Source organism: Hyaena hyaena, unplaced genomic scaffold (assembly GCF_003009895.1).
Source record: "Hyaena hyaena isolate Hyena2069 unplaced genomic scaffold, ASM300989v1 scaffold_925, whole genome shotgun sequence".
In the NCBI taxonomy this organism is placed as follows: Eukaryota; Metazoa; Chordata; class Mammalia; order Carnivora; family Hyaenidae; genus Hyaena; species Hyaena hyaena.
This window is the reverse complement of record NW_024081555.1, coordinates 735,119-758,976: the sequence shown is the minus strand read 5'-3', so window position 1 is coordinate 758,976 and position 23,858 is coordinate 735,119. Positions and strand designations below refer to the sequence as shown.

The 23,858-nt window shown below is 55.7% G+C and overlaps 2 protein-coding genes across 10 annotated transcripts; one reads left to right on the top strand and one right to left on the bottom strand.

Annotated features, from left to right (window-relative positions):
- Positions 1–6,232: 6,232 nt before the first annotated feature.
- On the top strand, positions 6,233–10,601 carry SLC25A39 (solute carrier family 25 member 39). 6 transcript variants are annotated; one of them, XM_039220916.1, is made up of 12 exons: positions 6,233–6,350; positions 7,181–7,280; positions 7,413–7,472; positions 7,599–7,643; positions 7,919–8,028; positions 8,364–8,431; positions 8,576–8,700; positions 8,880–9,053; positions 9,401–9,510; positions 9,744–9,825; positions 9,905–9,985; positions 10,080–10,601. In XM_039220916.1, the coding sequence occupies exons 2-12, from the start codon at positions 7,196–7,198 to the stop codon at positions 10,193–10,195; spliced, it is 1,056 nt and encodes a 351-aa protein (XP_039076847.1). In that variant the 5' UTR covers positions 6,233–6,350; positions 7,181–7,195; the 3' UTR covers positions 10,196–10,601. The 6 variants fall into 6 exon arrangements, with proteins under 6 accessions (XP_039076847.1, XP_039076844.1, XP_039076845.1 ...); XM_039220913.1 differs by having other exon boundaries at positions 7,895–8,028; XM_039220914.1 differs by having other exon boundaries at positions 6,233–6,401; positions 7,895–8,028.
- A 649-nt stretch (positions 10,602–11,250) lies between these two features.
- Positions 11,251–20,564, bottom strand: RUNDC3A (RUN domain containing 3A). Of its 4 annotated transcripts, none has more exons than XM_039220909.1 (11): positions 20,394–20,564; positions 16,630–16,745; positions 16,104–16,252; positions 15,830–15,915; positions 14,779–14,868; positions 14,597–14,677; positions 14,289–14,454; positions 14,026–14,183; positions 13,142–13,279; positions 12,916–13,022; positions 11,251–11,857 (listed from the first exon to the last, which is right to left on the bottom strand). In XM_039220909.1, exons 1-11 carry the CDS (start codon positions 20,498–20,500, stop codon positions 11,715–11,717), a joined length of 1,341 nt encoding a protein of 446 aa, XP_039076840.1. In that variant the 5' UTR covers positions 20,501–20,564; the 3' UTR covers positions 11,251–11,714. The 4 variants fall into 4 exon arrangements, with proteins under 4 accessions (XP_039076840.1, XP_039076841.1, XP_039076842.1 ...); XM_039220910.1 differs by having other exon boundaries at positions 16,104–16,237; XM_039220911.1 differs by lacking the exon at positions 11,251–11,857 and adding an exon at positions 11,998–12,486 and having other exon boundaries at positions 20,394–20,563.
- Between the last annotated feature and the right edge of the window lie 3,294 nt (positions 20,565–23,858).

Sequence of the window (23,858 nt, the reverse complement as noted above, 5' to 3'; positions counted from 1 at the left end):
ACAGCTCAGAGCCTGGAGCCTGCTTCAGATTCTGTGTCTTCCTCTCTCTCTGCCCCTCCCCTGCTCATGCTCTGTCTCTTTCTGTCTCAAAAATAAATAAATATTTAAAAAAGAGAGAGAAACACTAATAAATTTTTAAAAAAAGGGGGGAGGGATGCACACAGTCTGCCCTTTGGTCCAGGTTCCTCTGGCACACCGCCACCTCCATTTGTGCTCAGCTCTTGCGTGGCCACTCTGGTATGGTGGCCAAGGTACCCCAGGTAGCATTGGCCACACTGAGAGGCAGAACTTTCAGCCCCCAGAAGGCGATGATACCGCATGGGACCGGACCGTGCTTGGTAAGCTCAGGGTCCTTTCCCAGGTTCTCAATAGAAGCCGATCCAACTTCTGCTTTTGGTAGTACATGCTTTGTAGCCTCCTTTAACAAATTTTCAGAAATGAAAGTCATACATAATATCATTTCCATAGGCACAGTGTGTTTAGAAATGTACATAAAGTTCAATGTGGAATACAAAGGAAAAATAAAAGGAAAATAATTTAGAATAACAGAATATGCATTTCTGCATGTGAAAGCTCAGGCTTGACTCGAGAGAGAACAGAAACTTGCAAATGCGCATGAATCACTGGCGACTAGAACTGTAGACTTGGTGCCAGAGTGTCCTGTTAGCTCATGTTAGCAGCTCAGCTCACACGCACCAGGTGGCCTCCGAAACAGGATTTTCTGAAATGGTGAATTACCCTTGATAGGGTTCTAGAGGAGACAAATAAACATGAAAATGATTCAATACAGCCGAATCTTCTGTAGGAGTGCAAGGTAGTTTTATTCTTGGAAAACTCAATACATTTTATTTTATTTTTAATTTTTTAAATTAATGTTTTTTATTTATTTCTGAGAGAGAGAGACAGAGTGAGCAGGGGAGGGTCAGAGAGAGGGAGACACAGAATCCGAAGCAGGCTCCAGGCTCTGAGCTGTCAGCACAGAGCCCGATGCGGGGCTCGAACCCACAAACCGTGAGATCATGACCTGAGCCGAAGTCGGACACTTAACCGACTGAGCCACCCAGGCGCCCTCAATACAGTTTAAAACCATTTTAAAAAGATATGGCTAGCCTCTAGGTCAGATCATTATGAATGTGTTTCTAATGTATGTGGGTGGCCAGAAAGACAAAGGAAGATGGAGTGGGGTACGGGACAAGTCCTTGTTGCGTCAGGACATCCTACACTTTATAGGACATTTAGCAACCCCCTCCTGCCTTCTGTCAAACTCCAGGGGCCCCAATCTTGAGAACTACAAACGACCTCATAAATTCACAAGATGTCCCCTAGGGGGCGGTAGTGCTCTGGGCGAAAACAACTGCCTAATACATTCTCCAGTCCTGCTGGAGAATTTAACTCGGTCTCTCAGCTGAGCAGGAGGGAGCCTGTCCCTAAGAGCTCTGGGAGTCCCGATGGGAGAGGGGTGGAGGGAGGCAATTCTGGAAGGTCTCAGTCAGGGCCCTTTCCCTCTGGGGGCCACCTCCTCAGACTCCACCCGGGGTGGGGTCCCCTCAGTGAAGCCTTGGGTGTCCAGAAACTCCCCAACTCACCCTCTCAGGCCACAAGTGCTGGCGGTGGCAGCTATTAAGGGTATCTTTTTAACCTTCCAAAAAAAAAAAAAAAAATACAGCTTTAGGGCACCTGGGTGGCTCAGTTGACTTAGTGTCTGACTTCAGCTCAGGTCATGATCTCCTGGTTCAGTTCATGAGTTCAAGTTCCAAACTGGGTTCTCAGCTGTCAGCGCAGACCCCATTTTGGATTCTCTGTCGCCCTTTCTCTTGGCCTTTCCCTCACTCATGCTCACGTTCTCAAAAACACACATTTAAAAATTTAAGTAAAGGGGCGCCTGGGTGGCTCAGTAGGTTAAGCGTCCGATTTGGCTCAGGTCATGATCTTATGGTTTGTGGGTTCGAGCCCCGTGCTGGGCTCTGTGCTGACAGCTCAGAGCCTGGAGGCTGCTTCAGATTCTGTATCTTCCTCTCTGACCCTCCCCTGCTCATGCTGTCTCTCTCTCAGAAATAAATAAAACATTTTTTTAAATTTTAAGGAAAAAAGACAGCTTTGTTGCTTTCTGATCCTTTAAGTATTTCAGAGGGAGAAATCCCTTTCCCTGCCCACTTTTTTTTTTTGTTTTGAAAACTTCAAAAACTTCAGAAAAAGTGCATGAATGGTACAATGAGTACCTGTAAACCCTTCGCCTTGATTCATCAGTTCTTCCCATTTTGCTGCATTGGCTTTATCTTTCTTTATTTTTGCTGAAACGTTTGAGACTACATTGCAGACATTCACCCCTAAACACTTCAGCGTACATTTCCTAAGAACAAGGGCATTTTCGTACAAAACCACAGCGTGGTTAGCACACTCAAGAAATTTAACACCGATGAGGTAATATCCACTATACGGGCCTTACTCAATTTTCTCCAGTTGTCCCAATACAGTTTTCTGTAACTCACCCACCCCTCCTCGCCCTCAAGGTCCAATAAAAAATCTGACTTGGCATTTAGTGCTGGGCCTAGAGTTTGGACTTCTCTCCAGCTCAGTGGGCCTGCAGCTGCGGGCCCTGCCTCTAGGAAAGGCAGCTCCCGATGGAGACCGTGCTGGCCCTGAACTCATAGGTGCTGGTGGGGTCCATGGGAAGGACCTAAGCACGGCTTAGGCCCCACAAATGTCTTCCTGGGCCCCGGGGGTGGGGTGCAAGCTGGGGGGTGCACTGTCCCGCCACAGGGCTTGTATGGAAGAATTCAGTCTCACAGTAAACTACCTTCCCCAGTGCCAGTCAAGGACTTGTCCATCAATCCCCACAAAAGCTCCTCAGGCTGGTACTATTTTCTCCCTTTTTATGATTGAAAGGAGTTTCTGGCTCTCCATCTGATGAGGAGGCCGGTGATGGCCACGTGTGGCTACGTGCTGCCTCTGGAAGGATTACTGTGTGTGTGGTCAATGTGACCCATGGCCAAGTCAGCCAGGACAGTGCCTGCTTCCTCCTCGGGTCTCCAGGCAGGGGAGTCTAGCCAGGGCCCCAGAGTTTCACGGGCATCTCAAGGCTCCTGCTCTGCCCTGTGGCCGCCATGACCATCCTTGGGAAATACATCCAGTAGCTCTAGTGGTGTCTCGCTGCCCACGGATAAGCTCCCCCACCAGCCCAGACTGCTGCCCCTGCACTGGGCTTTGCTCACACCAGTGATGCCCCAAGGTTTTCTCAGGCTCAAAGTATTTAGCAGTGGAGGAAGGCAGGGACCGTGATCCGATCAACTCTGGGGTCCTGTCAGGAGCCACAGAACCATTTGTCGACTCTTCACAGGGCTTTCACGGATGTCACTTTAGCTAGGAGTCTGTAAGTGAGGTAGGATGAATGACATATTCTCATTTTCAGATGAGGAAACTGAGGCATAGCCATAAATCTCAAAGGCTTCCTCTTGCAAGAAGAAAACCAGAAGTGGAATGCAAGCCTCTTATTTACTGTGGAAACTGAGGCTCAGAGGTCACCAGGTTTGGTTTCTGACTGCTACTTTGCAGCTGTATGATTTTGGTTCTGGGCAAGGAGGTGCATAAGGAATTTTTACTATCTGTGCCTGCATTTGGAGGCAGAAGTAGGACCAAAACCTGGTTGCTCCAAAGGCCCTTTCCAGAATATTCTATGCCACAGGTCCCGGGGATGGGCAATCAATAATAATAACAGTCATGGAGCGTTTGCCACAGGATAGACAAGGGTCTAAGCACTTCACAGCTATTAATTGATTAACTTCCTATTAACTTCCTAAATCTTCACATAATGTACTGTGAGATGGGTACATTATTGGCCCCATCAGCTCGTTTTATAAAGGGGGGAAACTAAGGCACAGAGGCTTTAAAAAAATTCTTTTCAACATGTATTCATTTTTGAGAGAGAGATAGACTATGAGATGGGGAGGGGCAGAGAGAGAGAGGGAGACACAGAACCCCAAGCAGGCTCCAGGCTCTGAGCTGTCAGCACAGAGCCCGATGCAGGGCTTGAATCCACGGAACTGAGATCATGACCTGAGCCCAAGTCAGACGCTCAACCGACGGAGCCACCCAGGCACCCCAAGGCATATATGCTTTAAGATATTTGCTAGAGGTGGCCTCCTCGAGGTTGCAGCCAGGCCCCTGCCTCCCGCGTGCTCTGATCTTGAGGCACAACCTGTATTTCTTCGAGTTCTTGAGCCCAAGGTCCAAGTAGATAAAACCTCCAGCAGGTGAGGTCAAGGCTGGGAGCAGAGAACCTAGGTTCAGAATGGGGTGGGGTGAGAGCTCCTCTGGACTCAGGCACATGGGGGTTTGAATTCTGGCTCTTTCATTTGAGTGACCTTGGTGTGATTTGGCCTCTTACGCCTCCATTTTCTTATTTGCAAAATGGGAGGTTGCCTGAGAGGAGTCTGGTTCCACTTCACGTTAGCAGTCATCACACACAAGGCCCTCATACAAGTTTCCTCCTCGGTAGGATGGGGAGAGTAATCTCTAGGTTCTTGACTGGGAACGTGTTTGTGTAAACTATAACTTGGAGGCTGTGAAAGACCTTAATAGAAGCTTGGTTCTCGGGGGCGCCTGGGTGGCTTAGTCGGTTAAGCGTCCGACTTTCGCTTGGGTCATGATCTCGCAGTTCGTGGGTTTGGGCCCCGCATCGGGCTCTGTGCTGACTGCCAGCTCAGAGCCTGGAGCCTGTTTCAGAGTCTGTGACTCCCTCTCTCTGACCCTCCCCTGCTCATGCTGTCTCTCTCTCTCTCTCTCCTAAAAATAAATAAAACATTTAAAAAGAAAAAAAGAAGAAGCTTGGTTCTCGCTCTTACATACAATTTATAAAATGATCTGCTGTAATTTCAGACCTCCTCTTGACGGGGCGGGGAAAGGAATGCAAAGTCACCTTCCCTCCTACCCTTTCCACCTGGGGCCACTTCAACTTTACGGTTTGCACTCTCCCGCCCCTAAATTTGGGCTCCTCTCGGAGCCCTAAAGCCAGTTTCAGGGAAAGCTAACGGTTGGCCCCTTCGAATCCACGTGCTAACCTCGCGTGCGCTGGCTGGCTGGGCGGATTCAGGCCCGAGAAGTTGGTGACGTCAAAGTCACGGTCGGCCCTTCTTAAAGGCGCAGGTTCGAACTCCAAGTTCGTTTTTCTGTGTTTGGACAAATAATTACGAACGCACAAAAGTTTTAACGGCGAGGCAGGTGTTGGGGTCTCAGGTGCGAGGCTTGCCGGGGAGAGATAGGGGTCTCTGAGAAGCGGGATCAGAGACGTCAGCGCAGGATTTAAGCCCACCTGTTTCCCAGTGCAGCAGCCTGGTGCAGGGGAGAAGTGCCTGGAAGGCACTTAACTTTGAGCCTCAGTTTCATCTTCTGTAAAAAGGGCCAAACTAATAATATATTTCTAAAAATTTGGGGGCTTAGAAGAAATAACAATGTGAGTAACCAACGCAAAAATGCTTGTTCCCTTCTTTCCTACTCAACCCTTTCGTTGTGCGGAGGAACCCGAGGCCCAGAGTGGTGGTGTAACTTGCCCAAGGTCACAGACAGTGGTGGGACGCAGCCTAAATGGAGTCCGGCGGACCCCACGTTTCCTGGCTCCCGGGCCAGCCTTTTCTCTCTTCAGCCTGCCTGGCCCGAGTCACAGTTCGTCTAAGCCCAGCGCCCCCTCGCACGGTACCCAGCACTTTGGCAAGTAGTTGTGGAGCAGCGCCTCGATTACCTGTAACATAGGGATAATGGTAATTTGTCCCGTGGGTCGCCTCTAAGTTATAAACCTCCGCAGGGAGCCCGGCGGGTAAATATTTGCCATCGCCATCTGATCGCCCCGTGGCCTTGGAAGAATTGATTCAAATCCCTGCAGCTCGGCAGACAGCAAGAGCGGGAAAGCGCGTTACCCACGCTGGTCTGGAAAGTTAAGGGGAGAGCTCGGGCTCCCCGGACACCGCTCGGCCAGCGTACTGGTGGGATGGAGTTTGTAGGAATACGCTGGAAAGTGCGGTGTCGCCTCCGTCACGCGCGACGTGGAGACCCAGCGACCTTGCGGTGCGCTGGTCCGACGGAGAACAGGCAGCGCACCCTCGGCGCTGCGACTGGGACGCGGCGGGTCCCGGAGCCGCTGCGAGTGGGCGGGGCCGGCGGCACTCCGGGCAAGCAGCAGGTCGGCCGGTGGGGGGCGGGGCCTCGCGGCGCGGTCCGGGGGCGGGGCGGGCTCCGCAGCTTTTTCGAGTCGGCCTCTGTCCGGGGCGAGCGCGCGCGGACCCAGTACCGGCCGCGGAGCCGCCATGGGCCCGCCGGGCCCGAGGCGCCGCGCAGCGCGAGCACCGGCCTAGAGCCAGGTGGGGGGAGCTGGACCGGGATTGAGGGCCCGGCTCCGGGCACGGGTGGAGGTGGGTCCCCCCGAGGTCTTGGGGAGCCTGGGCTGGGGGCCTGGAATCGTGAGCCATCGGGCCGACCTACTCGGTCCCACCGGCCGTCCGCTGAGCGCGCGACCGGAGTGTCTCCGAGGGACAAGGAGAGATCCTATCTCCCCAAAGCTACTTCCCTTCCTCTCGGCCCAACCCCCGGCCCCAGTCTCTGTGTCCTTCCCATCTAGGCTGGGGACTGGCCCTTCCGGCCTCGGGAGGAGGGGGAGGGGGAGGGCCGGGGACTTCGCCTGCAGTCCCGAGAGAGCGGACGGTCCTTTCGCGGCCATTGGATTTGTTTACACGTTTCCCTCTTTGCTCGGCCCCACCTTCCAGGCCCAGTGACTCGGAGCTCGCAAGTGCTTGCCTCGGGAGTGAGGGGCTCTGGGGAACGACTCAGACGTTTTCATCTTTGGGTCCTCAGGGCCAAACCCGGTGCCTGCCCCGAGGAGGGGCCACAGTAGTTCTGTGTTGCCCAGATGAGAGAATGGCAGTGGACCTTTATTGCCTCTTAACCAATGAGTAACTAACTGCCCAAGCTTCCTTCCTAACTACTCCCACAGTGACCTTGGTCAGGTCACCTTACCTCTCTGAATCTCTTGTTTTTTAATTGTTGTAATAGAGCTGACAGTAACTGCCTTAAAAAATTATTGTGAGAAGTCACTTGAATTCATGTTAAGTGAGTGCATCAAATTCCTTTCTCCCCCTCCCGCTGACTCCTATTTTTGGGAGTTGTGACTCCAGTTGACCTGCTTGTTTTTCAGAATTGAAGCTACAAGATGGCTGACCAGGACCCTGGGGGCATCAGCCCCCTCCAACAAATGGTGGCCTCAGGCACTGGAGCTGTGGTCACCTCCCTCTTCAGTAAGATCTGGGGAGGTGGGGTGGGGGCAGCTGGGGTCTGGGCAGACCAAAGATTGGAGGGGAACCTGGTCCTGGAGGAGGGGTCAGTGTTGGGGTCCTTGAGGAGCCTTCAGACCTGCCCTCCCCCTCCAGTGACACCCCTGGACGTGGTGAAGGTACGCTTGCAGTCTCAGCGCCCCTCGGTGGCCAGCGGTGAGTGCAGGACCCTGGGGCCAGCATGGGGTGGTGCCTGGGTAAAACAAGGGTCTTCCAGAGATAGGGGCCCTGGAGCAGGTGGGGGGGGGCGCTCCTGACTTAAGGGACTGCCTTGTATTTTAGAGCTGATGCCTTCCTCTAGACTCTGGAGCCTCCCCTACGCTAAATGTGAGTTCACCAAGCCACGGGGGGGGGGGGGGGGGGGGGGGAGGGGGTTGTGAAGGTCCAGGGGAGCGTCCCCAGGGGACCTGAGGGCTCCACAGCTCTAGCACACACTTCCAGGTCATATCAGCGAGCCCTCTGTCAGGAAGGTCCACCCAGGGACCACAGCCTCTGCTGGCCCTCTAGGGATGGGGTCTCACCACCTCCCTGCAGGGTTCCAGGGCACAGTCATCCTAACGCGCCCTCCCCTTCCCCAGTGCCCTCCTCTCTCCAATCCGCAGGGAAATGCGTCCTGTACTGCAATGGTGTCCTGGAGCCCCTGTACCTCTGCCCAAATGGTGCCCGCTGTGCCACCTGGTTTCAGGACCCCACACGCTTCACGGGCACCCTGGTGAGCTGTGCCCTCAGCTGGGTCTCTAGGTTTTCCCAAGGGCTTAGCATTGGTCATGGCGCAGACCCAGGAAAGAACGAGTGGTGCCAAGCGAGTAGAGGTGGTCCATTCAGTTTGGGAAGGGCTTCCCTGAGGAGGTAGCGCCTCTGTGAGGTTTTGAAAGGTGAACAGGAGTCTACTTGGAGCGAAGTGGGTGATTGTGTGGGGGCCTAAGGGACTATCGCCTGGATTCTGGGCTGTGGGTGGGCAGAGGTGAGGGCATCAGGCTGGGGCCAAGTGTGGGTTAGCCCCATCATGGACCTTATTCATGTTCCCCTTTCCTCCTGCTTGGCCAGGATGCCTTTGTGAAGATCGTGAGACACGAAGGCACTAGGACCCTGTGGAGCGGCCTCCCAGCCACCTTGTGAGTATCCCAGTCTTGTGTATTTGCTTTTCCTTGCTGGGCTCCTCTGATCCCTTACTCCCCTGTTGGCTGGCTGGGGCAGGGGAGGACTGGGAGGTTTGGGAGCCGTTGGGAGTCCCAGCTAACCTCTGTTCACACCCCCAGGGTCATGACTGTGCCGGCCACTGCCATCTACTTCACCGCCTATGACCAACTCAGGGCCTTCCTTTGTGGTCGAGCCTTGACTTCTGACCTCTACGCACCCATGGTGGCTGGCGCACTAGCCCGCTGTGAGCACCGCCTTGGACCCTTGATCTCTCTCTGGCCCCCACCTGTGCTTGAGTCTGGTCCTGGCTTCCAGCCCCAGTGTCTGGCAGCTTTGGGGTGGAGGGATCTCTGGGGCCCCCAGATCCTGGGACGGGCTGCCATTGGGACCTATGAGCTGACCCCTCCCCACCCTTCCCCTCAGTGGGAACCGTGACTGTGATCAGCCCCTTGGAGCTGGTGCGGACAAAGCTGCAGGCTCAGCACGTGTCGTACCGAGAGCTGAGGGCCTGCGTCCGGGCTGCCATGGCTCAGGGTGGCTGGCGCTCGCTGTGGCTGGGCTGGGGCCCCACTGCCCTTCGGGATGTGCCCTTTTCAGGTAGGAATCAGGGGTGCAGGGGCTGGGGTCGTGGAGCCTTTGGAGAACTCCTGAGAGTTCTACAGTTAAATTCCAGCTGTGCTATTACTGACTTTGAAATCCCTTAATTCCTCTGGGCTTTGGAATATCTCATCTGTGAAATGGGTCCAGCAGGGAGGGTGTTCACCTAGGTTTTCAAAAGTAAATCTCTGCAGAGGGCCCACTGCATGTAATAGGCGGTCTTCGGTCTTTGGTCTTCGTTACCGGGAGAGAGGGCTTGTCACATCAAGATGCTGTGGCAAATGAGAGGTCTGGGGCCACCCCGCTGCCCTCTCCAACTCTAATGAGTGTGCCCTCGCGCCCCAAAGCCCTGTACTGGTTCAACTACGAGCTGATGAAGAGCTGGCTGAGCGGGCTCAGGCCGAAAGACCAGACGTCCGTGGGCATCAGCTTTGTGGCTGGCGGCATCTCAGGGACGGTGAGTTGATGAGGCTGGAGTGAGGCTAACAGATGTGCCCTTGGGAGGCCCCGAGGGTTGTTGATGGTGCTCAAGAGGAGAGTGCTCGTGTCATGGCACGTGGCGGCCCGTTGAGGTCAGGCCCGCCCTCCCTAGTAAAGTCCTAGCTAAGGTCGGCAGACCCTGGTGGGATGCATGGGGCGGGGGGGGGGGGTCCAGGGAATGGAGACCAGCCCTCTCCCCACCCCTACTAGGTGGCAGCCATCCTGACTCTACCCTTTGACGTGGTGAAGACTCAACGGCAGGTCGCACTGGGAGCGGTGGAGGCCGTGAAAGGTGAAGGTTCCGGCTGGTGTGGGGCCGGGCAGGTGGGGGCCTGAGTGGGGTCTGACTGGGCGGTGCCTTGTGTTCACAGTGACGCCCCCACGTGCCGACTCAACCTGGCTGCTGTTACGGAGGATCCGGGCTGAGTCAGGCACCAGGGGACTCTTTGCAGGTGAGTGTCTGTGTGTGTCTGTCCAAGCCCCAGAAGGACTGGGCCCCCCCAGGATCCTGGTCTCTGACCCTAGTCTCCGTCTCCCCCATCGCAGGCTTTCTCCCGAGGATCATCAAGGCCGCCCCTTCCTGTGCCATCATGATCAGCACGTACGAGTTTGGCAAAAGCTTCTTCCAGAGGCTCAACAGAGAACAGCCTCTGGGCTCTTGAAAGGAGCCAGGGGACAAGGAGCCCATCTTCTCCATGGGTGGGGGTGGGGCAGAAGGAGACTGAGCCAAGTGCCTTGTCCTCAGCACTGAGGGGAGGGGTTTGCTTCCCCTTCTCTCGCAACTATGAGCTCCAGGGGTAGGGGGCTGCCCCTCTAGGTCTGCCAAAGTCCCCCTACAACAGCTTTCTTCCTGCTGGTCCTCATTCCCAAGCCCCAAGGATAATCACTTTTCCAGCTCCCTCCCCCCCACCAAGTTCAAGACCAAATCTGATAACTGCCCCCTCCCTTCCCACTGTTTCCCTGTGTTTGCTGTAGCTGGGTCTGCCTCTGGGAGCCACAAAACCCTGGGCCTGGTGTAGTCTGCCCCCTTCCCTGTTCATTCCTTGAGTCTAAAGATGATGAACTTCTTTCTGGTGCCTGTGAGTGCAGGGGGGTCAGGGGTGGGGAGGGAAGTGGGACTTGGTGAGTGATTTGCACAGAGGGGGCCTGGAAGGGACCTTGAGGTCGGCTTCTACTGCCCAGGTGGTACCCATATAAAGCACCCCCTTATTCAGTGAGAGCTGGGTCGGTGCAAGGACCCGGAGCTGGGGGTGGCAGGTGGTGTTAGGGCCAGGGTGGAAGGTGGTGAGACCTCTACCCAAGGGCACACTTCAGTGACCAGTAGAGGAGGGAGGTTGCTTCTTTGCGTCTGCAACTTTGGGCCAAAGCTGACTTGCTCAGGGTAACGAAGGAGAGTAGGGCCCTGCCAGGGCTTGCCTCTTCCACCCGGCCCCCAGGATGTCCAGTGTCTTCTGTGCTCGAGGCCAAACAAGTTATTAAGAGTATCGGGCTGAATGGGGCATTTATAGGTCTGCTGCGGACAGGCCCAGTATCTGGGACCCTGCTTATAAAAGCCACCTATTCCCAGAATCCTTCTGACCAGTCTGCTCCTGCAGGGCACGCACCCATTCTATCTCGTCTAGTGTCAAACCTCAGTTGTGGGCCCGGCACCAGCTTTCGGACTGTGCCGCCTCAGGACAGTGCACGGTCCCAGCTCCCCCCACAGACAAGGTTGCCCTCAGTCTTCTGGTTTTTATTTGCCTGAACCCCTCAGAGCCCCTGCCCCGGGGACTGAGGAAGGGAGGGACCCCAGGGAAGCCGCGAGGACGGACTGAAGAGGTGTGGGTGGTGGGGGTGCTGAGGCTGGGCCACCAGCTCCTGAGGAGGGTGGTGGGGATGAGCGAAGAAGAGCCAGCCAGGCGCCAGGGTCACCAGAAGAATGCAACAGGCTTTCCCAAGGGTTCCCTGTGGCCATGGTGTCCCCTGCATCCTGGCCCAACTGGCTTCCCTTTGCAGCTCCTGCTCCCTTGGGCAGAAAGCTAAAATGGGCAAGAAGCAAAGGGTGCCTTTCGCAAGAGACCCACGGCTGGGTGGGCAGCGTTCTCTGGAAAAGTGGCCTGGATTGGAGGACTCTGAGGAAAGGCGGCAGGTGTCTGTGCCCCTGGCGGGGGGGAGGGGGGCTGGCACCGCCCACGCCGCTCCTCAGCTGGGGCTCAGCTCCGGGCTGCCCTCAGGACTGTCGCTCACCAGGCACTCGTTGGATTTGAAGCTCGCCAGGGACTTGCAGCTGGGGATGGAGGCCAGGGAGCCGCAGAGACCCAGCATGGAGGGCGTGGGGTCCTTCCCTGGGGAGAGAGGGTGGGTGAGGCCAAGCCAACTGGTCTGCCTGTGTGTGAGCTGGGGGGGGAGGGCGGTGGTGCAGGCGAAGGAGAGTGAAGGAGCAGCCCTCAAATGACCTCCCCCCCCCCCCAGGAAATTTTCCTCATTTCTGGAACATTTGCCATTTTCAATTAAACCTTGATAAGCGTCTGCGCATGCCATGCACAGTGCCAGGGACACTGTATTGTAATCGTCAGTTTATGTCTCTGTCTCCCCCCAAGGTTCATCCTCTCTGTCTGTTTATTAAACACACGGTGAGCACTTGTTCCGCTCCAAGCACTGGGGATACAGAGAACGGACGAGACATGGTCCCTGCCCTCACGGAGCTCACAGTCTGGTGGGGAGACAGACACACAGACAATCACAAACACAGTGTGGGGAAGGGGGGCTTCCACGTCCATAGCCTGCCTCGTCCCAAAGAAGATCTAGAATCATCCAGTACAGTGTGGGTTTTAGAAAGAAAAGGCAGAAGTCCAGGCACCGGGAAAACTAGGGCGGGGAGCCAAGGTGAAGCCAGGGGAGGGCAACATAAAATGCATGCGTTGAAGTCCTGGACATTCGCTTGAAGAGAGCCACTAATTTGGCTCTGAGCTTCCTGGCAGCCAAAGAAAAGGGGGGAAACAATGGTCAGGCAAGCGGTTCACAGAGTGCAGGAGATCAGAGCAAATCAGTTAGGCAGAGAACTCCCCGGGGAATTTGTGAGCCCCCTGAGGAGGTCGTCCTGCCAAAAAGCCATTGAGCCCTCACCATATGCCAACACGGGTGGTCATTTCAATCGGCATCCCCATTTTCCAGATGAGAAGTGCTCAGCCAGGTGAAGTGATTGACCAGGCTGGCACTGGAGGAGGCACAGCTGGTGTTGGCACTAGGGTCTGCCCAACCACCCAGACCAAACTCCTAATTGCTGTGCTAAGCTCTCTGGAAGGGCTGAATGAAGGAGGGAATTGGCCAGGGCCTGACCATAGGCCCCAAGGCCTGGCCTCAGCCCTTCTTGGAAGTGTTGGGTGCCGGGTTGGGGGCTCACCGATGGGGCCCCAGGGCTCCTCATCCCGTTTGCCCTCTCCCAGGCGCTGGGAGTCCGAGCTCAGACTGGCTTCAGCTGACAGCGGCTCCGTGCTCATGAAACTGTGTCTGTGGCAGAGCAGAGGGCTGGTGTGCAGGCAGAGGCCTACAGCCCCCTGCCCTCCCGGCGCCCCTCTTCCCGGTAAGGGCCGGCACTCGGGCCCAAGCTGAGCCTGGCTGAGGCTTACCTCCGGTAGAGCTTGGGGTTGTTGGCACCCTCCGCCCCATTGAGCGTTCCCAGTGACGGCCATTGGTTGACCAGGGGCGTAGTGAGCTCTTTGGAACCCTGGGCCAGGGGAACATGGTCACCGGGGATCAGACCTGTCCTGGGATGGGGAGGAGGGGTCAGGACTGACTAGGAGAGGCAGCAGAAGTGGGGGGGGGGGAAGGCTCAGAAAGAGGTGGTGGTGGGGTTAGGAATGAAACCTGGGTAGCAGAAACGGGGATAGAATGTTGGGGATCAGTAGGGCAGATCCTGGGAGTCAGTGGAGGGTACTGGGGGTTAGAGAGGTGATGGGGACTTGGCGTGCTCATATTGGGGGATGGAGGACATAATGAGGAGTTTGGGGACTCCACTCTGTGGAGTGGATACAGAATAGAGTGGGAATCCTAAAGGGTAATGGAGGGTCTTGGGGACTGCTGCTGGGAGGCCCCAGGGTGATGAAATGGTTTAAGGGGGGGAATCTATTGGGGATGAGTAGCCGTGAAGTCAGGGGTCACTGTGGAGATAATGGTCAGTGATTGTGGATCAGAGGGAATAACGGGATGGTGTTGAAGGTTGCTAAGTACCACTTGAGGTCCTTATGAGTAATGTTGGGGTCCTGGGAGTAAGGTTCTAGTACCATGCTAGCTGATGGATGGAGTGGGGAGCCCTGGATCTTATGCTGAGAGTCATTTAGTTCACTGGGGGGGTGGGGGGTGGAATGGAGGTGAGGAGATGAGTGGTTTGATGCTGGCGGTTGGTTGCACTGGATGCTGTTATCAAGAAAGGTGATGTTAGAGTCAGTGGGGGCGATGTGGTCGGGGTGGCCTCGGGGGGCCGGGACGGGGGCAGGGCGGCGGCGGCGCTCACAGCTGCTCCTGCAGCTCCAGGATCACGCCTTCCAGCTCCCGCTTCTCGCGCTGGTTTTGCGCCGCCGCCTCCTCCAGCTGCAGCTGCAGCCGCCGGTTCTCCGCCTCCAGGTCCTTCAGCTGCGACTCGCGCAGGCGCACCAGCTCCTCCAGGTAGCCCTGCGGGGCGCCGGCTCAGCTCGGGCGGCGGGACGCGGGGGTCCCAGCGGCCGCCCGCCCCCTCCCTCCCCACCCAACCCGCTCCCCCGCCGCGGCATCACGCACCTTCTGCGCGTAGACGATGCGGAACTTCTGTTCCATCTTGTGCCACTTGCTGTACCAGCTGTCCTCGTCGGTGACGAGCGGCAGGTACGGGTGCTCGGGCGAGTTGTCCTCGCTGGTACTGCTCTCGGCGCTGTGCCGCTCCTCCTCGTCCGTCAGGTAGTCGTAGCTTGGAGGGAAGGAGCGGTGGGCACCGCCGCTCTGCCCCCCGCCCCCCCCCCCCGCCCCCGTGGGCGGAGGGACCCGGACGCCTGCGCAGCCTGACCCCTGCCCGCCATCCCCGCGCCCATCGCGGCAACCGTACTGCTCACCTCTGGGTGAACTTTAGGTAGGGTGTGTAATCGATGACCACGGGGGTCTTCCCGTCCAGCACTTCGCCCTTGAGGCAGAAGCTGGGGCGGAGGAACCACAGGTTGGGGGAGGGTATGAGGAGATAGGAATGTGGACATTCGCGGTTAAACCCCCCACCCCGCCACCGCCATCCAGACCCCACCTGAAGTCTATGGCGCTCAGTCCGATCAGCATCCCGGTGAGGACGGTGGCTTCCTCCCGAAGCATGATGGCTCCCGAGTCATAGAAACGTCTGCGGGGCGGGGGAGCGGGGGACTGATGGTGCAGCACCCTCCGGGGGAGGGGGGGCGTGGTAGCCCACCCCGCAGGGCTGCTCTTGTTGGCTTACTGCAGACCTTTCCTAGAGGAAGGAGGTGTCTCTTTCCTGCTCACCCCTCAGGTGTGGATCTGATCTCTCCCTCAGAGTGGGTCCCACCCGTCCCCCACCTATTAGAACGTGTGTTCCCAGAGAATACTGTCCTCCACCCTCTGAACTACCCCTTGCCCACCAAGCCCAGAGTCATCCAGACTGGTAAAGTCAGGAAACAATTTCTAACCACTGGTGCTTGGCATACAGTAGGCGCTCAAAAATATGGTGATGTAAACTCTGACATGTGAGAACAGACTAGAGATGGAATGCAATAAAAACATCGGGTTGTATGTGAGTACTGGCTTGGGAGGGAAAGACATCGCCAAGGCCCGTACTCAGCTTCAAACACACCTTCTGTCTGGGACCCCTGCCCCTGGGACCCAGTCTCTCTACAAACCCGCAGTGCAGGGACTGAAACTCTGCACACTGGGACTCTATCCTCCGTGGGTAGCAAGTATAGACTGCTGCCACTGTTTGAGGAGTAGGTAGGGCTCTGTGTTACAGGTCATGGAACAAGGCTAACAGGTAAAATGATACACAGTGGAGGCTTGTTCAGAGGTGTGTCTAAGGTTAGGGCTGTGCATGAGGTCAGTGCTGCGGAATGGTGGAGAATAATTAATCTGACTTGGAAGAGATGGTGGTGGTGCTAAAAGGTGTGTTCCAGAATGGCGGTTGCAGTGGCCAGAGGACTGTCTGGGAGAGGGAAACTAGCAAGTTAGCAGTGCATGCTGGGAGTTGTAGTCCAGGTACTGAAGGTTGCTCTAAGAATTCAAGGATCAAGTATGTTTAGGCGATGTACATGCACACTGGGACCTGTGGTCTAAGCTGACTGAGAGGGTCTGACCTGGTGGTCCGGGTGTCCCGCAGAGCTGTGGTGATGTATTCCGACATTCGCTTCTCCATCAGTGCCACTCGGATCCATGCCCGGCCCTGGAAAGCACACTCACCTTTACTTGTTGCCCTGAAGGGACCCATGAGTGCACCATTGGGTCTAGACCTCCTGTGGCTCTTCTACCCAGTGCCTGTAGGCAGGGGTGAGGATCAAGGAGCAGGCAATCCCCCGTGTATTCCCCTGCAACCAACAGCTGCCCTGCCCCTGCCCATCACAGGCCCCTCACCTTGGCTCGGGCTGTGCTGATGTTCTCCATGTTCTCAATACTGCTCACGCAATTGTTGGGCACTTTGCTGCAGGCCAGCCGGATATAGTCCCAGAAGCCCCGCTGCCCGTCTGAGCTGAACCAGCTCACCGGACCTGCTGGGGCACAGGCTGAGCCAGGGCAGGGAGGGGGCTCAGCAAAACCAGGGAGTTTGTACAGGGTCCACGTAATGGGGTGTACACATGCATAAGTCTAAGCAGTCACATAGTACCTACCCCCAAACATATGCACACACACATGCATGTACACAAAGGACTAGCCAGCATATAACTGCACGCCCATTGATGGGGCTTGTGGGCACCCACTCAAGTGGCCAGAAGACCCCCTGCCCTCTTCCCAGCTCTGTGCATGGCCCAGCCAGAATTGGGGCCAGGGTCAATGAGGGGGTTCAGAAAGCCACAAGGGAGATCAGAGTGGGTGGGTGGAAGCTAAAGGCTGGGAGTTGGGAGGGCTGGACAACAGGGGGCAGGGAGCTGGGCCCGCCCACCTTTGAAACGGTGGCTCAGGATCTGCTCTAAGATGGCTGCAAAATTCACAAACTCCTCGGATGAGTCATCGATGGGCTCCGCCGTATACTTCTCCAGCAGTGTTTTCACAGAGAACCTAGAGAGGGGGCAGTGGAGGGTCCAGTGAGACAACAGGGCCATGGCAGTAGAGGAGGGGTCTTAGGCAAAGAGAGGGAGAGAAGGGCAGAGAAGAGGTCATGAAGAGCATGGGTGTGGTAGGGAGGAAAAGGGAAAGTAGGTGAGATCAGGGGGTGGGGGTGGGGGGAGGGATATACAGTGACCACAGAGGTGCTGTGACCTGGAAGTGATAGAGTGGCAGGTGGGAGACTGATAGACATATAGGTGACAGGAGAGGTGACAGCTAGAGAAAGGAAGCTTTAGGAAGAAGGTACGAGAGGGGATAGAACACAATAGGTAGGAAGACGAGGCACCCGGAGGCCAGGGTCTGTCCCAAAGCCCCTTCCTTCTTGCCCATCCTTTGGAGTTGCATTTTCTGTGTGTGGGTTGGTGGGTCTGCTAGGAGTTAGAAGGGGGTTTGTACCCCTGCCCTGTACTGTCTTCTGCTATTGCTGGGACAAACTTCAGTCTCTTCCGGGGGCGGGGGGTCACCTGTGCCAGGACATGTGAGTTGGCACTGAGCACATGGAGCGTGGGCACGCAAGGGTGGCCAGGTGGGCTTTTAGCACACGGATGCCCCCTTCCCCCTTCTCCTTCCTAGCCTGGTCGCCCACACACCAGCTGCCCAGAACCAGGCGGTGCAGAGCTGGGTTGGGGCGGGGTGTGTGTGTGTGTGTGTGTGTGTGTGTGTGTGTGAGCAGGGTGGGTCTGACACACACATTGGGTATGTGTAGGGGTGCATTGGCGGCAGATGTCTGGAAGGGGTCTTAAGGGTCCAGACACCTGACTTCTCAGAGAGGAAGGGAATCAAGGGAAGCTGACGGGGCTGAGAAATGAACCCAGCAGCCCCCATCCCTCTCTGCAGGCCTGCTCAGAGCCTCAGCTCCCTCTGCAATCCCTACCCCTGCAATCTCCACCTGCCATCCCTGCAGCGGGATGGGGCAAGAATGAGGACGCAGCTCCCAACATCCCATTATTACCCTCTTGTGGGTAGCAGAGCAAGAGTGGGGTTTTGGGGGATGGGGGGCTGCTTGGAACTCCCCCCCCCAAGCTTATCAAGCCCCGTAACATGTCAAGCACTGTAGTTTGCATGTATTAGCTTATCCATCTTTACAACAGCTCTGGGAGGTAGGTCCTCTTACTATCTTCATTCCCATTTAACAGATAAGGTAAATGAGGGTTTAAGAGGTGGACTGATCTGTTCAGAGTCACGCAGCTCACGAAGAGTCAGGTAAGTATGTCTGATTCCAAAGCGCTTGCTCCTTCTGCTACATCTTGTGGCCTCTGGTGGCTGTCACGATTACCAAGGCCTGGGAGGAGCCCCTACCTCCTCTGCCTTCCACTCTGCAGCCTCCAGCCCTTAAACACTGGCCTCTGAGGCTCTCAGACCAATGGCAGAACTGAGCCAAAGGACCTCCCTCCCTTCTCTTTGGGCTTAGAACCCATCTGGCCTGAAATCAGAGCCACGTCAGTGTTGGGGTTGTAGTAGGGGGAGGCAGCCTGGGGGACTCAAATCCTGTTCCCATGTGATACCCATGTGGCCTTGGACAAGTCATTTAATCTCTGAGGCCCAAACAGGAATAATATAGTACCTGCCTCAGGCTCCCGGAAAGACTGGGAGAAGGTGAGTGGGTGTAGGCCACTGGGCAGGGGTGGTGAGGAGCGGGGCCATTAATGGTAAGGTTGGCCCTGCTGGAAGGAGCCTGTGTTTAGGGCATTAGTTGGGCTTCATTAGGCAGCACACTCCACCCGCACCCCCCTCCACCGTGATATTTTCTGGTCATCTGGGTCAGCCCTCAGTGGGGGCCTGGGGCTGGTTTCAGTGTGGCGGCCATCTGCCATCTATCCTCAGGGGTGTTGCAGAACTGGTCATCGCCCCCGGGGGGCCCCATGGTGTGTTCCTTGTTAGGAGGTGCAGTGGCTGCTGCAGGTTACCATGGAGATGGGGAGGCCAGGGCCCAAGGGAGCCCTTGGCCTGCTAAAGGGAACTGTTCTGGGAGCTGGAGGCGAACCGCATGACAGCGATGAGGTGGCAGGGGCCCAAGGGGTTTCTGAGCCTTTGTTGTGCCCCTGCTCCCCTCCAAAACTCTATGCCTCACACCCCAGCTCTAAGCCCACTTCCAATCCACCGGAACTTCTGCTTCTCCAGCCTAAGCCAAAAGGAGATGCCCCTCCCCCTTCCCCATGCACTCAAGAGGCTCAGCTGCCATAGCCGGCAAAAGAATCTTCTTCTCAGGGACTGGAAGGGTATCATCAGGATGGGGCGATTTTCATGTGTCGGGCATGTGCTCCTTCATGAATGATGCCAGTACAATTCCTTGGTGTGGCTGTTACATTGACAGTGGGGATGATGAGGCACCCAAGGCCCAGAATGGTTAGGAGACTTCCCCGTGGTTGCACAGCAAATAACTGATGATGGAGTAAGAGTTTGAGCCTAGAACCCTCTGGTCCCAGAGGCAGAAACCTTTGTTTTATACCACACTGGCAGGGGATGAGGGGGCAGGGGGGAGGCAGCGGCCTGCACTTTGGGCTGGGGCAGAGGCAGTGTGGTTGGGTGTGTGCTCAGGAACCTGGAAGGAGCTATGGGAGGAAGGAGCCAGGGCAACAGTGAGCACCGATTCCTGGGGGAAAGAGCAGGCCCAAGGCCTGTGTGTAGGCAGGTGGGGGTGGCAAGGCAGGACAGCTGAGCCTAGCACTTGGAGTGCCCTGCCCTCAGAGGTGGCATGGGGGGTGGGGAGGTTGCAGATGGAGAAGGCAGCTGGTGTGGGGGGGGGGTCCTAGAGGGAGAGATGAGGGCAGATGAGGCCGAAGGACAGTGGCTGAGCAACTGGCCGACCCTAGCTCAGGGCAGGGCAGGGCAGTGAGGGTGAGTCGCTGTAGGGCTGAGGTGGGAGGGTTCACCCCCTGTGCCCCCCAAAAGCAGATGAATCTTCCCAACACTGCGACAGCCCCACCCTCAGGGACACATTTGCCCTCCCAATCTCCTCCCTGGAGCCCAGGAGACCCAGGCTCCTTCGGGCAGACCCTCCCTTCCCATGGCAGGCACAGCGCCCCTCACCATTCACTGGGTGGATTCAGGGGCTTTGCCCACACCCCCAGTTGATCCTGCCACAGGCTGCGGCTACCCAGAGATGGAGGAGGGCACCATCTCTGCTCCCAGATTTGAGCCTGGGAAATCTCCCAGGAAAGCCCCACTCCAGAGAGGCCAGGCTGACAGGGGTGGGAGTGAGGGTACGCTTGGAGGGCATTCAGGCCGCTACCTGTCAGTTCTTCTCTGCCCACCCCGCCCCCGCCCCCAGTAAGGGAGCCAGCCATCTCCACCCCTCCCCCTCACACACAATGTCACTTCCTGGTTTTCACAGGAAGCTGCAGTGCCAATTAAACACCCCTCACCCCCAGGCCCCAGACTGGGCATAGGCCTGACTTGGCCTAGAAGGGTAGGGACCAGACCTCCAAACCCCCTCCTAGTCTGGGTCTGAGAGGGACAGTGGATGCTCTCCTCTTAACTCTGTGCTCCTTCCCTTTTCCTCCGTGGCTGCTGTGCATCCTCCCGCCGGCACTCTCGGTCCACATTTCCGCAGCCGCCCCGACGCCTTCCCCTGACCACCCCCCCGCCAGCGGCTCCCACCTGCACACGGTGATCAGGTTCCTACGCTCCACGGCCACATTGCGGGAAGATGCTTTCTTGGAGGACAGCCCCAGAGCCATGGTGGTCTGGACAAAGCTCGCTTCCATCCAGATGTGCGGCCACTGCTGCCGCCACCAGCTGCCCCCCACCCCGCCTGGAGCCCCGGCCCCCCCGCCGGATCACGGCTGGGCCCTCTGCCCGCCGGGGCCCCTGGATCCCTGCACGGTCATACCCCTGCCGAAGCTCCCGGTGCCCGGCCCCCTGGCACCCTCCCCCGGCGGCGATTCCAGAGCAAAACAACGCCGGGGAGGGAGCTCTCCGAGGTGCTGAGCCGGGGACCGTCACCCCCACCTCCCTTAGACGCCCGCCCCCCTCGGCTGGTGACGTCAGGGCTCTCGGTCCCCGCCCATGGCAGGCCGGGCACCAATCCGCAGAGGATGCAGAATTTGGGGGTGGGGGGAGAGGGCTGGAGCAGAGCGAGGGCGGAGGGGGTCCCCGGAAGAAGCAGCGATTGGAAAGAGGAAGAGGGGGCATCTGGCCTGTTGTCCCTCTCTCCGCGTCTCCGCGGGACCCCTCTCTTCCCATCTCTGAGTTCCGACGACTGAACTCCCTGGTTTAAGAGCTGTGATCGGTGGTGTCTGAGTTTTCCTCCTGCTGCCGGAGAAAGGAGGTCCTCACTTCCATACCCTCATCTCAGCCCCGTCCCGCACCCATTCAGTATCTGCGTTCTCCAGGAGGCCGGGACCAGGTCGGCGTCCAGAGAGTGCAGGTGGCCCTACGTGGTAACCTAGGAGGCCAAGGAGCAGTCGGAGAGACTGTGATTCTGGTGTTTGGCGTGTCAGCACCAGCCGGTGATTCAACTGCCCTAGGGTGGGGGATGGGAATCCAGAATAAGCCGTGGAGCTTAGCGCCTTGAACCACTCAGCACTGTGAGACTAGAGTGGCAGCTAAGGGTCTGGGCTCTGAGGAGGTCCCCAGCAGTTGAGCTGGTGCCCACGGCTGTGCCAAGGCAAGGCTCTCTCTCTCTCTCTCTCTCTCTCTGTCTCTCCTTCTCTGAGTCCTACTCCCTCACACCACCCCAGGCCAGATGACTTGAGGGTTAACCCCTTGGCTGCCAGCATTGCTGCATGGTGCCATCAACTCACTCTGCAAGGCTAGGAGAGCCCCCAAAGCTGATCACATCTTTTAGGGTAAAGTAAAAGAAATGGATGCATAGCCTGGCTTTCCTGTCACCCTTTGCTTCCCAGTTGTTCTCTCATCCCTGCTCTCACCTGCCCCATTCCTCTACTCAACCTGTTCTCTTTCACATCCTGAAATCCCCAGCTCGCACAGAAATCTTTCTGTGTTAAGCGGGGGAGGGGGGGGACAATTTTCCCATTTGGCTTTAGGAACGTCCGTCCTGGGGCTCAGCTTATGTCTATTCCCCAACTCTGCCCACCTCCTGGATTTACTCCACTTTGCTAGCGTATGGTCATATGTCCGCACATTGATTCAGATGTGCAGCAACAGCTGACTATAATCAGGAGGCAGGGACCCTCTGTTAGCACAAACAGAGGAGGGAGAGATAAAAGGCCTATACAAGCTCACAACCCTGGTCTGACTCCCTGGGGACTCCCAGCAAAGGTCTCATGTCCACTCAACCTCAGCCTCAATTCTTGGCTCCCAGGACCTCGGACTTGGTCTTTTCTGTTTCTTCTTTGCTGTTTCCCTCTTACCTCACTTCTAGAAGGCTCTCTTATCATCCTTCTGCCTCCAGATACATAGCCAATGCAAATCACGATATTCTTTGTTTTTTGATTGCAGATATGTCACATGCACAAAAGAGCACATGAAATACATATCTGCAGTTTAAAGAATATTTACAAAACAAACACTTGTGTCATTTCCTTAAAGATCAAGAAATAGAAAGCTGTCAAGAACCCAGGACTTCCCAAATACCTCTCCCAGGTCTTTTCTTCATCCATCCCCCCAAGGGATAACCACTGTTCTGACTTTCATGATAATCATTTCCTTGCTTTGCTTTATAGTTTTATCACCTATATGTCTATCAATAAATACATAGTTTAATGTTTCCTTATTAAAAGAAAATTATTATTCTTTCTATCGTATCTACATCATTTTCCTTGTATACGATTCCAATGCATGTCAACACTACAGTTTATCTATTCTATCATTGAGGGTAAATTTCTGTATCCAAAAGGGCCTAGTAAGAAAAATGGAAACCACATTGTGTATTTCAGAGAGAGGGGATTTAATTCAGGGAATTGGTTACACAGGAATTGGAAGACTAAAAGCGAAAAGAGAAAGAGAACACAGACAACATGGAACTTGTAACCAAATGAAGCAGCAAGGGCTGAGGGAATAAAAGAGAAGAGGTGAGATGACTACACCCAAAGAGACCACAGTAGGGACCTTCTGAGTTGGGGCTCAGATTCCGGCAAAGTCACCAGCAGTCTGCTGCTTATCCTTCAGAAGAGCCGTTTACAAAGCTGGTTCTTGGCATGCAGAATAAAGCTGAAGGCTGGACCCAAATTCCAACGGTAGAGCAACTCTGGAAAAGAAAACCCATAAATATGGGGAGATGGTTTCTTCTTCCTCCCTCCTGCCTTCCATCTCTCTGTAGTGTCTCCTATTAGCAGAACCTAACAGAAAGCCAGTTAGTAACAGAGACTAGGAAACAAGTTTGCAAAGTCAGATGCACCCAGCATCAGACAGCAGAGACATAAATAATGGGTTTAGAGCAGAAAGGCAGGAAATGAATAACTGGTATCAGTCTGCTTCTCTCCCTGTTCAATATTTACATTTACACACATCTTTCTTTTCTTTTTTTTTTAAAGTTTACTTTCATTTGTTTTGAGAAAGAGATAGGAACAAGCAGGGGAGAGGCAGAAAAAGAGGGAGACAGAATCCCAAGCAGGCTCTGCGATGTCAGCACAGAGCCCCATTCAGGGTTCAAACTCATGAACTGAAAGATGAGATCATGGCCTGAGCTGAAACCAAGAGTTAGACACTTAGCCACCCAGGTGCCCCCTACACATCTTTTTATACATATTGAACAGTAACAGGGTCGGGGGGGGCTGGGGGGCTCAGTCAGTTAAGCATCTAACTCTTGGTTTCAGCTCAGGTCATGACCTCATGATTGGTAAGTTTGAGCCCTGTATCAGGCTTTTTACTGACAGCTCAGATTCTCTCTCTCTCTCTCTCTCTCTCTCTCTCTCTCTCCCCTTCTCTCTCTCTCAAATAAATAAACTTAAAAAATGAACAGTATGGGGTACCTGGGTGGCTTAGTCAGTTAAGTGTGACTTTGGCTCAGGTCATGATCCCATGGTTGGTGAGTTTGAGCCCTACATTGGGCTCTATGCTGACAGCTCAGAGCCTGGAGCCTGCTTCAGATTATGTCTCCCCCTCTCTCTCTGCCCCTCCCCTGCTCACACTCTGTGTCTCTCTCCCTCAAAAATATATAAA